This window comes from Trichoplusia ni, chromosome 21, assembly GCF_003590095.1.
Source record: "Trichoplusia ni isolate ovarian cell line Hi5 chromosome 21, tn1, whole genome shotgun sequence".
Taxonomy (NCBI): domain Eukaryota; kingdom Metazoa; phylum Arthropoda; class Insecta; order Lepidoptera; family Noctuidae; genus Trichoplusia; species Trichoplusia ni.
In genome coordinates this window covers 6,409,594-6,423,160 of record NC_039498.1, presented here as the reverse complement: position 1 = coordinate 6,423,160, position 13,567 = coordinate 6,409,594, and the positions used below count along the sequence as shown (strand labels likewise).

The 13,567-nt window shown below is 40.6% G+C and overlaps 1 protein-coding gene across 1 annotated transcript; it reads left to right on the top strand.

Moving 5' to 3' along the window:
- Positions 1–1,187: 1,187 nt before the first annotated feature.
- LOC113504256 (diacylglycerol kinase 1-like) lies at positions 1,188–13,111 on the top strand. Its single transcript, XM_026886472.1, has 20 exons — positions 1,188–1,251; positions 1,883–1,997; positions 2,354–2,521; positions 2,634–2,756; positions 3,188–3,312; positions 3,870–3,946; positions 4,294–4,454; positions 5,069–5,182; positions 5,410–5,501; positions 5,968–6,108; positions 6,840–7,098; positions 7,412–7,498; positions 7,901–7,991; positions 8,762–8,864; positions 9,582–9,668; positions 10,080–10,235; positions 10,756–10,900; positions 11,595–11,663; positions 12,138–12,250; positions 12,786–13,111. The coding sequence occupies exons 1-20, from the start codon at positions 1,192–1,194 to the stop codon at positions 12,876–12,878; spliced, it is 2,379 nt and encodes a 792-aa protein (XP_026742273.1). The 5' UTR covers positions 1,188–1,191; the 3' UTR covers positions 12,879–13,111.
- The last annotated feature ends 456 nt before the right edge of the window (positions 13,112–13,567 follow it).

The following is a 13,567-nucleotide window of genomic DNA, read 5'->3' as shown; positions in this document are numbered from 1 at the left end:
GACGTAGCTAGTAACTCATCCACGGATCGACTGTGTCAAATGTTGCTTAAACTGTGATTAATCAACTTATGCATTTCTAGTTCAATAAGTAATGTTTTCAGTGTCCCGCTCCACAATTCGTGTACCGAGTGACATGTTCGTGAATATCTATTGATTAGTTTCAGAAATAGCCGAGAACTCGCAATAAGCATTGATATTCAGTCAGGTATCAGTAGACAATAATATCTTGGGAATTTTCCAAATTAAATTGACACTTTAAGAAGAAAATCCACAGAAACGCATGCGTATACCTATGTATGTAGAATAATAATAAATAATGGTATATTCTGCCAAATTGTGTACAACCACTGGCCAGAAAAAAAGCGGTAATTTGCGAAGCGGATTTGCGACACTGAAAGTTTCGTTCAAACACCAATCGATCCAATGATTATCTATTGAAAATGATCACCCATCAATTTCATGTCCTTGAAAAACTTTTTTACTATCGTGGCAAGAGAAATCTGTGGATATTTTGACATCTAGCTTCCACGGATCATAAGATGCACCCTGGTAATAGACCGACAAATAGCGGAGCCTTGCAGTTCCGATTTGCCTTTGTGTACCGAAATCCAAAAATTTTGATATTCTTGGATGCTATAACAAAATGTGTGACAAACTAACCTCATTGTTCCCTTGTTTCAGGATATCGACTATGAAGGCTTCCGCTGGTTCCTGGACACCTTCCTTGAAGTCACCACTCCTGATGAACTCTCCAGGTATATCGGCATAGAATTGTTCCAATAAGTTGGGATCGGCTTCCAGTCTAACCTGATGCAGCTAAGTACATGTGTTTTACAAGGAGCGACTGCTTATCTGAGCTACTCAACCAAACCTGGGCAACACGATACCCCTTAGTAAGACTGGTTGTCAGACTTCCTAGCTTCCTACTACAAAAAAGTTAAAATAATTTAAAGTAGAGTAGCTAGAAATGGAATAAAATATGGTGGAGATTAAAAACTAATTTGGGCTCTTTTTAAGAATTATGTTAGATGAAAGCTTTCACAGGAAAATTAATTCAAATTGGCAAGCGGTGATTTACTGACTAAAAAACACCCCCCCCCCCATTTTACAGCTGATATAATTATTATAAAATCCCCCAGGCACCTGTTCCTATCATTCGTCCGTCGAGACCGGCGACCCGCGCTCCGGGAGATGGCGGCAGCGAGCTCCACCGCCGCGTGCGCCGCCGTCACCGCGCACGCTGATCACCAGGTACGTCAGGTACTTGAGATTATATACATTTGATTATTGCTTTGCTAGTTGTAACTTTAAGTTTACCAAGTCTTGGATTTCTTACGTGTTGAATTGCTATGATTTCAGATTTATTCAGTAAGAGTCTGAGACTACTCACTTCCTCCCCCGAGGTGGTGGATGTCTATAATGTTTCCACTGATTAACCAAAAGGTTTTGCTAAGAGCAGCGGCCTGATATAAATTTCAGTTCAAAAGAGTTTATCCTGATTGATTGACTCAAATGTATTCAAATTACATTTCCTTTTGAAAGGTTACGTGACTTCAACTTATTTTTTTATCTAGCCAAACAATTATCGCACATGGGCCACTTGACACCAGCCTACGCTGTCTGCGCTTTGATCATCCCGCCACCACATACCAGGCAATGCTGACTTTTGTCCAGTGGTCACTGTCCATGCGGCTGACTTATTTTAGCATTTCAATTAGGGTAACTGTATGAAGGAATTATACTTTGTAGACCCGAACTACGGATTCGGGTCTACGGTCAAAGCATAGCTACATTACTTCGATTCTGTTATTTTTCTATGAGCCTACTGCTAAATCATGAATAACCTGAAAATTTCAATGTACGTATCTCAAAATGTTTACAGGGCAAACTAAGCTTGGCATCTAAGATCCACGGCCTTGCTGAGAGGTTGCAACAGCTGGGCAAGAGTTCGGGGGACTCCGTCGATGGAAGTGATAAGGGTTCTCGGAGTCGAACAGGTGAGAGGAGAATAGAAGAAGTGTCACGCTGTCAAAATGAAAAGGATTTATTCAAAAATGTGTGGCACTGGACTCGGTGTAGTGGTGTCTCGCTTTAATAATGATAGAAATGTAAGGTATCGTAATCATTCTGACTGTCCTGTGATTACTGGCTGTGATACTCCACCTAAGGTTGTGGGTTCGACTTGTAATTTGTCCATAATATTTATGTACTTAGAAAAATGTTAGTATGTTTATCAGTTGTCTATTACTGCTTACACATACACAGCACTAACATAAGATGCACATTTAGATGGCGCTGTGCGAAAGTTGTGGAATATTATATTTTATTAAAAAAAAATCCTCCACGTTTCTAGGAAGCGTCCACCCAATGTTCACGGTGACCACGCACCCATCCTACTCTTCCCACGAGCTGTGCTTAGACCGGCGTAACGAGACCAGTCCTAGTCACAGCCAGATGTCTCGGAACTCTAGCCGGAAGAGCAGCAACTCGCTCAGGGTCAACCAGTCCACTAAGATCGAAGGTAAGCATAGCAATATATTGCGCAATATATTACGTTTATTGCTTTCTTGCTATAAGGGTTTTAACAAGATATTCAAAAATCTTAATACATAATACGCTTTCCCTATTTTCAGATTTCCGTCACCTTATGCGTCGCTCCTCTACCCTGGAGGTTCACACCGCGCGTGTGTCCCTCAAGGACATCGTCTGCTACCTGTCGCTGTTAGAGGCTGGGCGACCTGAGGATAAGTTGGAGTGTGAGTTATTCTTCATAGTTTTATATTTTCATTCATATATTACATTTATGCACAACGTGTACAGAAGCGTACTTAATGCCTTAAACATTCTCTACCAGTCGACCTTAGGGTGATGCAGACATAAAACATGGTAGATGCACTGTAAATTGGAAAGTTAGGGCTAAGCTTATAATTGACTGGATTGTTGGTCAAGTGGTTAGTAGCCCATACTGGTATAATGGAGGTTGTTTCTTTGATTTCAGCCAAGGACAAATGCCTTTTTTTATGACAAAATCGGTTCATAAAGTCCGAAGTGCGCATTGAGAACCTTCTCCCTTTTTTAAGCCTATTGAAAAACTGCTTGCACTAAAAAACAGATAATTCACCTGCTAGAAAGAACACAAACTCCTAGTCTTTTTATCCCAGAATAACCAAAATCTTCTTTTGTCTAGTCATGTTCCGCCTCTACGATACGGATGGTAATGGAGTGCTCGACACGAACGAGATGGACTGCATCGTCAACCAGATGATGACGGTGGCCGAGTACCTGGGCTGGGAGACGTCGGAGCTAAGGCCGGTGAGTAGACCACAGTAGAAAATATCAGTGAGGATAGTAACACTATAGTGAGTCATAAATGATGCAACGGTTTACTCACGTGTGTTTGGTATATTGGTGTGGAATGTAGGGTTCTTGTCCTGCCAAACACCACATTGCAAACTGATCGTCTTTTCATATATTCTGTCCCGTCTTCCTTCATCCCACCTTTCCACTGACACCTCGCAGTCTTCCGGTTGCGTTTGGTTTCCCACATTAGTAGCCAGTAGACCATAGCAGAATAAAGGAGTCTGCAATATTCGAATGCAGTAGACCGCAGAAGAACACAGGCGCCCACGAGATGGTCTGCATTCAGATGCAGACAGATGCAGTCAGATGTTGAGCATCTGGGCTAGGAGTGATCTGAGTTACGGCTGTTAGTAGATCACTGAAGAACGCAATAGACTATAGGAGACGGACTCTAAGAATATAATGATGTCTTTTCCACTCCCTCCATGTTCTGGGTGAAATGACAGGATTATTTGTTGATGCCTATGAAATAATTATTTGTTGATGAAAATTAAATCACTTTTTTGCAGATCCTACAAGACATGATGGTGGAGATAGACTACGATGCTGACGGTACCGTGTCTCTCGACGAGTGGAAACGAGGAGGGTCAGTAACTTCTGAAACAAATTTTATTTTTAAATAGTTTTAATCAATTGTTGTTTTGAAAAGTTCTGTGTACTTAATTGATAGACAACTAGACCTGGGTTAACTGGGTTTTATACGCTTTACCCAAAACCTGTAAAATATCCCTGCAATAATTAAATTTGGGTTTGAGTTTGAGGTGAGCGGTAGGGAGATTCAGACTTCTAGTTGCTAAAACCCACCCATGTTCCTTCTTCTGCTATTCGAGTTTTGGGGCTACAGTAACTCCCTCGGATAATCCTGCTGGCCCGGCTGGTTATTTGCTCTATCTTAATATTTTTCAAATTGTTTCCATTAATCTTCTTTTCCAGCATGACAACTATCCCTCTTCTCGTCTTGCTCGGGTTGGACACAAACGTGAAAGAAGACGGCGAGCACGCGTGGAGGCTGAAGCACTTCAGCAGGCCCGCGTACTGCAACCTCTGCCTCAACATGCTGGTTGGCCTCGGCAAGAAGGGACTCTGCTGTATATGTAAGTATATTAGGTAGAACGAGACCCAGAAGTTGGAAAAACATCAAACCCGTGGAACCACCGATTATTATGTTTAAAAGACATATTACAATGATTATGTGATTTCCCGATTTGAAACCAAAATGGTCCTTTTTTTTGTTAAGGCGGGGGATTCCTCGTGGACACTCAATCCTTCGGGGGAGGAAATGGGTAGTGTCGAGCCGGAGGGTCATTTCTCGTGATTTGTAGCCTCCTCGCCTTATATTGGGACCACATCCATAGCACCGAATGTGGCCCTCCACCAAACCAAAATGGTCCTACGGCCATAGTTTTATTCTAAAGCAATTATAAAAGCAAATGGATTTTTTTTACATCTTGATCGAGTTAAGCTTGGAGCAGTTATGGTTTAAATGCACGGATATCCCAGACGTATATAGTCCGGGTGTCTTTATGAATGTGACTTGAATATTTGACACAAGGATATAAGTAATACTTAAGTGTCGGATACAAAAAATTACATCTAAAAGGACAAAATTGCAAAACCACCTCAAATCCTCATAACTTTAAACATAACTGAGCTATTTCTACAGTGATTTCACTATGACCATGAGATAACCAGTTCTTATGTCCGACAGTCTGCAAGTTCACCGTGCACGAGCGATGCGTGCAGCGCGCGCCGGCGTCGTGCATCGCGACCTACTCCAAGTCCAAGCGCGCGCCCGCCACGCTGGCGCATCACTGGGTTGAGGGTAAGAGAACAAAACCAAGGTTGTTTTTTATAATAAGTTCTCTTTCTTTCTAATATTACAAACTGCTTTTTATTGGTATAAAAAATATCTATGGACCATGATGATACTTACCAATATAAAATGATCTTTTTTACCCATTTTCGCAAATAAATGATTATAACTTGATTTGATTGATAATTTGAAAGGAAGTATCAAATTAAATAAATAATTGCTATTTTTAATTTCAGGCAACTGTCACGGCAAATGTGCTCGGTGTCGGAAAAAGATCAAGGGCTACAATGGTATCACTGGACTGCACTGCCGATGGTGTCACATCACTGTGAGTTGTGTTAACCATACTATATTTCCATAACATCTTTCCAGAATCCGGTGCATAAATATTCGGGCAGCGAGCACGATCAACTCAAATAGTCAAATTAATGGTAGAAATCTTCAAGCAAATGTGTTGGATATCCTCATAACTCCTTCCCGGCTGGCAGGTGGACCAGCGTTCTAATCTATTACTGGATTCCCCTCCCAAATTTGATGAGTGATGAGTATCAAGACCAGGTATGTGACGGACGGCGCGTTTGGTTTCCACGCGTACCTTAAAGAGATGTCAGCAAGCTTAGTGGAGCTCATACCTGCCCAGCCCACGGGATTGTCTAAAGGGAACTTTTGTGGGCTTTAGTCAGTAAAAATCTAGAAGCCCCTTATCCAAAGAGCCTCCCTCTTTATGCCTCCTTCCTTTTCTTTTAGATACTAAGGCTGTTTGTATAACATTTAACATGTATGTTCTTGTCCAGCTCCACAACCGCTGCGTGGGCAGTGCAGGTGGATCCTGCTCGCTCGGTCGTCACGCGCGCCACATCCTGCCGCCGCCCGCCATCCGCCCGCTTGTGCTCGACCGACAACGCTCGTTGCCGCATCGTCCTCATCACGACCAGGTAAAACAACTTTTACATCATGACCAGGTATAAATTGAAATACCTTTGGAAATCTTCCGAGTCTGCCTAAACCCTAGGATAGTCGAAAGGCTGTGCCAGAGACTGTGCTGTGTGTACTTCTCGTTTAAACAGGAGAAAATTGTTTAAAACAAAATATATTAAACATTTTCTATTCAGTATTTTCACATCACATTTTGACGTGACAACGTCTTAAATTAGGTTGCGGCTTTTTCATAAGTGACTCCCCACTTATGAAAAAGTGTAACGCCCGGTAAGGTTACGATGAGTCACCGAAGGAGAGAGAGGCCCGCCGAATGCCTTGCGTCTCTCTCCCACTCAACTATGATCGGTCTGCCGCGCGCGCAGCACTAGAAAATTAGGCGCATTGAATCGGCGCTTACATGTACAATGTTTCAGTAAACAAAATATATTTCTATAGTTAAAGTTTGTGCAATTCTTATTTTCATTCAATTCCTTGTTCCTATTGTGCAATTTAATTATATTCATATCAATAAATATTCTACCGAGAAAAAGACGTTGTCACGTAAAATCTTCGCCCGTAAAACCGACTTTACAGGCAACCATTTTTTTTTTAAATAACGACACCAAATTCAAAGAGAAATACCAAAACACAGAGGCAAATTCACATACAAGTGATATATCTCGATACAAAAGATTGTTAAAAACTCCATAAAAAATGTATTCATTCAACAACTCATATTTTCTTCCAGCAATCTCTCCCCACCTCAATATCCCTCCCAATATCAATAGCTGCGACCTCCGAGGAGAGAAAAGAGGAGAAAGAGAAGCGAGAACCTCGGGCTCCCCCCATCTCCTTCCAGATCACTCCTCCCGATGGCTCATGCCCGCTGCTCGTCTTCATCAACCCGAAGTCTGGAGGCCGGCAGGGGTCCAGAGTGTTGAGGAAGTTGCAGTACATTCTGAATCCAAGACAAGTACATGACATAGCCAAGGGAGGACCGACGCAAGGTTGGTGTATTAAGATGTGGTTGAGTTTTGGGGTTGAAAGAAATGGTTATCAGGAAGGCAAGGTTGATAAAGATGTATGCATGAATAGCAAAGTGGTATTGGTCACCACGCAAAATCCGTCGATTCGATCTTGTCGTGGGTTGGATTCCCGCGTAGGACAAACATTTGTGTGATCCATGAATGCTTGTCCTGAGTTGGAGTGTCTTTGTGCATGTTACATGAATTTTCATTGAACCTTAAAGAGGTGTGTTAAAAAAAAAAACAAAGTTATAATTGCACTCTTCCATGTATTATGCAATTTACCATTTTCCAGGTCTCCAGATGTTCAAAGACGTGAAGAACTACCGCGTGATCTGCTGCGGAGGTGACGGAACAGTCGGCTGGGTGCTGGAGACTATGGGTATAGTGAAGCTAGTTGGAAATAATAGTGAAGAATCGGTCTAATGCAAGTTGGACTAGTGACTCAGATTTCATACAAAGAGGCTAAAGATAAATAATTAATCGAAAAACCCACGTTTTTAAATGTCCATTTAAAATGTATCGAAATCGGTCCAGTCGTTTTTATACTTGTAAATTGCATTGACATCGGGTTTGAAGCCGCCCTGAACAAAATCAGGGCTCCAGCTTATTGGGATGTGCCTCAAAATAACTACAAACAAAAAATATGAGTTTATAAAAACGTGGGAACAAATTGTCAATTTTCTCTGTTCCCGTCCATTTCCGTTGCCCAATTACTTTTGCATTTATAATATTAATATTCACCAATTTATTAACTTAAGCATGTACATATATTGGATTTCAGATAAAGTTCAGATGGAAACCCAACCAGCTGTGGGAGTGATACCACTTGGGACAGGCAACGACCTGGCGCGCTGTCTGCGGTGGGGCGGGGGGTAAGTCAATACACAATCGCCAATTTTGTTTGCAATGAATCAAATAAAGATTTACTAGGATTTTTACTCTGATAACGGAATATTAACATTCTAAGGGCTTTTACAAATTTGGTAATCACTTGAATGCACAGCGTATGCAATGAATTGAAAAATAGAATTTTTGACAGTCAATGAGTGAACGAGTTGGAATGAAAGTAGATTGTCGATGAATGATGCTTGAGTGTATGTGTCTTAGAAATCCACTTAAAACAATTGAAGACTTCATATACACTCTTTACTAATAATCCTGCGTACCTTTCGGGAGACAGGTTAAATTGCGGGTCCCGGGTGCTATGTCAGATCTTTGACAGTCGTTACCGTGTAGTAAGAAGTTAGAAAGTCTGATAGCCAGTCTTATTAAGGGGTATCGTGTTGTCCAGGTAACTGGGTTGAGGAGGTCAGATAGGCATTCGCTCTTTGTAAAACACTGGTACTCAGCTGAATCCGGTAAGACTGAAAACCGACCGAATATATTTGTGAAAAGGCTGGGCCAATGATGATGATTCCATATTTCTTTTTTGTCGACTTTTAACTGAGTATGTTGAGTGCTCACTAATTAAGTAGAATATTTTCAACAAAAGCATACAATCGACATCAAATAAAGCTAGTAAGCCATAATTAAGTTTGTCTCTCAATTGTCTAGTAATCATAATACCAGCTTTGCTTAATTCGAGGCTAGCTCGTGTTGTGTGAAAGTTGTGGAATATTATATTATTTTGATTACTTCACAGATATGAAGGCGAGTCCATCCACAAGATCCTGGACAAGATAGCTCGCGCCAGCACCGTCATGATGGACCGATGGCACATACACGTCGAGAACTCCACCGCTGATGTAAGGACATTCATAATTTTTAAGAGTTAGGCTGTTCTTTCACAAGGATGTGATGCATGCAAGTAGAATTATCAAAACTGAATACTTTCATTCTTAGGTGGTAAAACTAACACTTATAATTAGAGTTTTGGCTGGGCTGTTGGTGTAGTGGTTAGTGCCCCGGACTGCTATACCAGAGGTCTTGGGTTCGATTCCCACGCACGACAATTAATCGTGCGAAGAGCAAGATCATTTTGTTCTATGTCTGGAAGTAATTTATCAATATTATGTATGTATTAAGAATCTATAAGAATGTCTATCACTTGTCTAGTTCTTATAATACAAGCTTTGCTTAGTTTGAGACTAGATGGCGTTGTTTGAAAGTTGTGGAATATTGTTACTTCTTTGGAGCAGTCTATTGAATAATAACCTCTATTGAATAAAACTACTTTTCCTCCCTCCTTATTATCATTAATAATACTTCTACCAGAAGACTCCGAAGGATTATATTGAACAGAACCCACTTTGAAATAAAACTACATTTACGGATTTTTTCGCAGTTTAATTTCACGGTCCCGTGACCACGATACCTGCAAAGGTTTCGAAACGTCGGGAACTAAAATCTAAAATTAAACCGCGAAATATCCGTAAAAGTAGTTTCATTTCAATGTCTAACATTCGCGTAAACCTAAGAAACCACTAAAGAACCCACTTTTTCTTATCCCCCCACAGTGTGAGCAGCCCCAGCTGTTCTCGTCAGACTCTGCACCGCACCCCACCACCGTCCCGTACAACATCATCAACAACTACTTCTCCGTCGGGGTTGTGAGTATACTACTGCTGTTTGTTACTCTTGGTTGATCGCGAAGAGCCTAACTATAGCTACGGTCATATCACTTCTAGACAACCCCCAAATACGTTCACAAGGCAATTTTTAAGATATAAATCCGCCTTGTCCTTGTGCGACCCTTCAATTTCAATTCTATATTATAGTAAATAGTTCTTTTTTATCAAATTAAATGGCGCCACCCAGCTGCCATGTTTTTTCTAAAGCCACTCATTTAAGAACACTTGGGCTGTAAAGACTAATCCTCAAATATGTAAAGCTGTTCAGCGGTTCAGGAGATATGAGATAATAAAGACAACATTCAAAAAGTCTTTGACATGGCATGTGTCTTACACGCCTATCACACTTTTGTTCATATTGAGTAAACAAACCTCCATTTTGTTCACCAGGATGCAGCGATCTGCGTAAAGTTCCACACGGAGCGAGAGCGGAACCCGGACAAGTTCAGCTCTCGGATGAAGAACAAGCTCTGGTACTTCGAGTTCGCCACCTCCGAGCAATTCGCAGCCAGCTGCAAGAATCTACACGAGCATATTGATATTGTGGTGAGCAGGACATTTAAGGTGTACTGAGAGTTACGTGGTAAAGGGATTAGGGTTTTCCTGATCTGTGGTCTATTTAATAAGGACCCACTGAGCACCGCCGAAAAAGGTTTTGTTCCACTGAAAAAGCTGTCTTAGGACGACTATTTGTGTGATCTATCAGGGTTTACCCTGACTTCGACCTGATCAGGAATAGTTCACCATCTTTCGGGTCCCAGCATTTATGCTCAAAGCACGCCTGCATTCACGAAACCAGACGCCTCGCGAGTGCGGGAGATCGACCTAGATTGATTTCGATTAATCCTTGAAACAAGTATTAAATGCCGGGAGTCGTTTTTGTTTTTTTTTTATAAATATTATCATCGAAGAGTTCTCACGACACGGCCCAGAATTCTTCTTGTTAGGATACTTGCGATATTGTGAATGTGCTGAGTGACAAAATGTTTTCTGTTTTTAGTTTTGTGTAAAGAGCCACGGCTGTGCCAATTTATTTTTTAATACATAAATAAAATCTTCCCGACAGTGCGACGGTTCCTCCCTGGAGCTGAGCAAGGGCGGCGCCCTGCAGGGCGTGGCGCTGCTGAACATCCCGTACGCGCACGGGGGCTCCAACCTGTGGGGCGCCGGCGCCGCGCACCGCCGGGGGCGCTTCCCCAACGCGCAGCAAGGTCTGTGGGACCACTTGTACAAACATAGTAACCAGTGTTCATGTATGGTCTAGAATATCCAGGGCCCCGCTATTTATAATGGCTGATGAATGAATGGAAATTGGATTAATCATTAATAGATAAAAAAATCGAAATATGGAAGCCGACCCCAGCATGCTTGGGAAAAGGCTAGGCCGATGACGAGATTAAAAAAAATCGAAATACCCACGTTTTTAAATGTCACTCTATTGAAATTTTATCAAAATCAGTCCAGCCGCTTTCAAAGTTGTAAATTACATTGTCATCGGGTTTGAAGTTACCCTGAAAATTTTAGCCTGCTAGCTTATCGGGAAGTAGCTCAAAATTGAGTTGCACAAATCCAACACAATAATTGGAAATTCAGTACGGGGATGAACGCTGAACGCTGAAAGCAGAATCGGAGCCAAAATGAAGTACAAGTTCATAAGTGAATAAAGATTTAGTCTAACGACATACTGATTTTGATAATTAATTCGACATACTTATTTTTTATTTAATGAAGCAACGGTTTACTCACGCGTATTTATCAGGGTTGTCTGACTAGTTTCGAACACTTCCTGTACAGAAATCTCATTTATTCTCTTCTAAAACAATTTATTATTGCAACCAGTTATTTTCGCTAAACAACCTGCACTTTCTACGTCTCCTTTTAAATGAATTATCCTTTATTTTTCAGATATCGGCGACAAACTAATAGAAGTGATTGGTTTGGAGAATTGCTTACATATGGGACAAGTCAGAACAGGTAAATAGCTAACTTCACTCGTAGCAATAGGGTATATCACTTAAAAGTAGTCAGCCATTACATTATGTATGTAAAACACAGGAAATCTAAGCTGCATCCGCTTAGACTGGAAGCCGACCCCAACACAGTCGGGATAAACTGTGTATTTGGGGTCACCACGTCAATCACGGGTTCGATCCCCGAGTAAAAAAAGTGTTTGTGTGATAAGAAAATGCTTGTTCTGAGTCCGAGTCGTTATTCGCGTGATTTGAATGTTGTGAAACCCCGGGACACAATGATACAGATCCTTAATGCCGGAAAAACATAGTCGCTTTAAAAAAAATGCGCTACAACCAAAACCATTTTTTTTAATTTCACTTTTAAAACGTTACAGTAATGACTCTAGTTTTGCGCTTTCAAAAGTCATTCCTATGGAGAAGAACCGATGATGTCGATAATGTTAATTATATTTTACTTATTTTACTCCGTATGTAGGTCTCCGGGCATCAGGCCGACGGCTGGCTCAGTGCAGCTCCATCACTCTGACAACCAAAAAGACATTCCCCATGCAAATAGATGGGGAGCCGTGGATGCAGCCTCCTTGCAAGGTAACCTTTAACCTTAAGGCTCTACACAGACAGACTGCATTTCAACTGCAAATTTGCAGTTCGAATGCAGTTAATACGGTCCAATTGCAGTCGTGTACGTGACTTGAATGTTTGTGAAAGTCGTCGCGGCAGAAAGATTAACAAGATTTTGGAGGGAGGTTTTTGCACTCAATAACGCTAGAAGGAATTAATGGACCAATATTTAACATCGCACAATAATAGATCATAGTCTAGAATATCAAATATTATAAGCTACTTTTAATCCCGGCAAAATGTTGAGATAACTAATTATGACAGCGTGCTACTGGGGAGTTTGTTGCGCCGTTTTTTTCTCTCACAGTCCAGGGACTTAGGTAACGATGAAGGGTGGTAAAACTAGGTGCTGTTATTGTCCAATGTAAATTTTTGACATTCAAAAAGTGTTTTTTTTGGATTTTCAGATTTAAACAAACTTTAACATTTTACAATTAATTAATACATCTGTCATGACCAAATTATTAAAGTCAACTAGCTGAATATGATGTTTAATTTCCAGATTACTATAACTCATAAGAACCAAGTTCCAATGCTGATGGGACCAGCGCCGGAGAAAGGGAGAGGATTCTTCAAGCTCTTCACTCACTGCTAACTTCACTCAGTGAATCAATCAACTGATTTATCAATCAATCAACTCAAATACCTACTTCAACTTACAACATCAAACTATACAACATATTTATCCGATTCATAAGTGATATAAATTTAATAACACATTAAAATATTTATCAATCAAAGTTCGTATACCACCAATGTTTTCAATGACAACTAATTGAAAAATCAGTTTCAATTTTAGTCATCCAATCAATTTAATTATGAGTAATTTTCGCTTAAGAAAGTAGTCAGAAAATTACGCTTAACTATTGATTCATTATTAAATGATGTAACGGTTTCCTCACGCATATGTATCGGGGTAGCTCGACTTTTAGACTATTTCGGGATCGCGAGTCAGTTCGACTCGCGATCACGCCGCGTCTGCTCATGATTAAGGACTCCGGTTGGGTCCGAAACTAGTCGGGCTACCCCGATAAATACGCGTGAGTAAACCTTTACATCATTTAATAATGAATCGTTCTCACGATAGTTACTATCAAAATAACCATTGATTGATTGGCATCAAATATTTTACAAAAATATGTGTGTTGATTGATACAAAATCAATATTATTGTACTTTGAAACAAAGATTACGAGTAAATTTAACATCTAAGAATATAAATCAAGTATTTTCTGACCGTAATAATAATATTTTCATACAAGGATTTGATTAATATAATAATTAT

Excerpts from the sequence above, each read along its gene's own strand:
- LOC113504256 (XM_026886472.1), top strand. The coding sequence starts at position 1,192 with ATGGCGGCAGCGAGCTCCACCGCCGCGTGCGCCGCCGTCACCGCGCAC. Across the intron at positions 6,109-6,839 it reads ATCGTCCTCATCACGACCAG|CAATCTCTCCCCACCTCAAT; the intron begins GTAAAACAACTT and ends ATTTTCTTCCAG. Across the intron at positions 7,992-8,761 it reads TGTCTGCGGTGGGGCGGGGG|ATATGAAGGCGAGTCCATCC; the intron begins GTAAGTCAATAC and ends ATTACTTCACAG.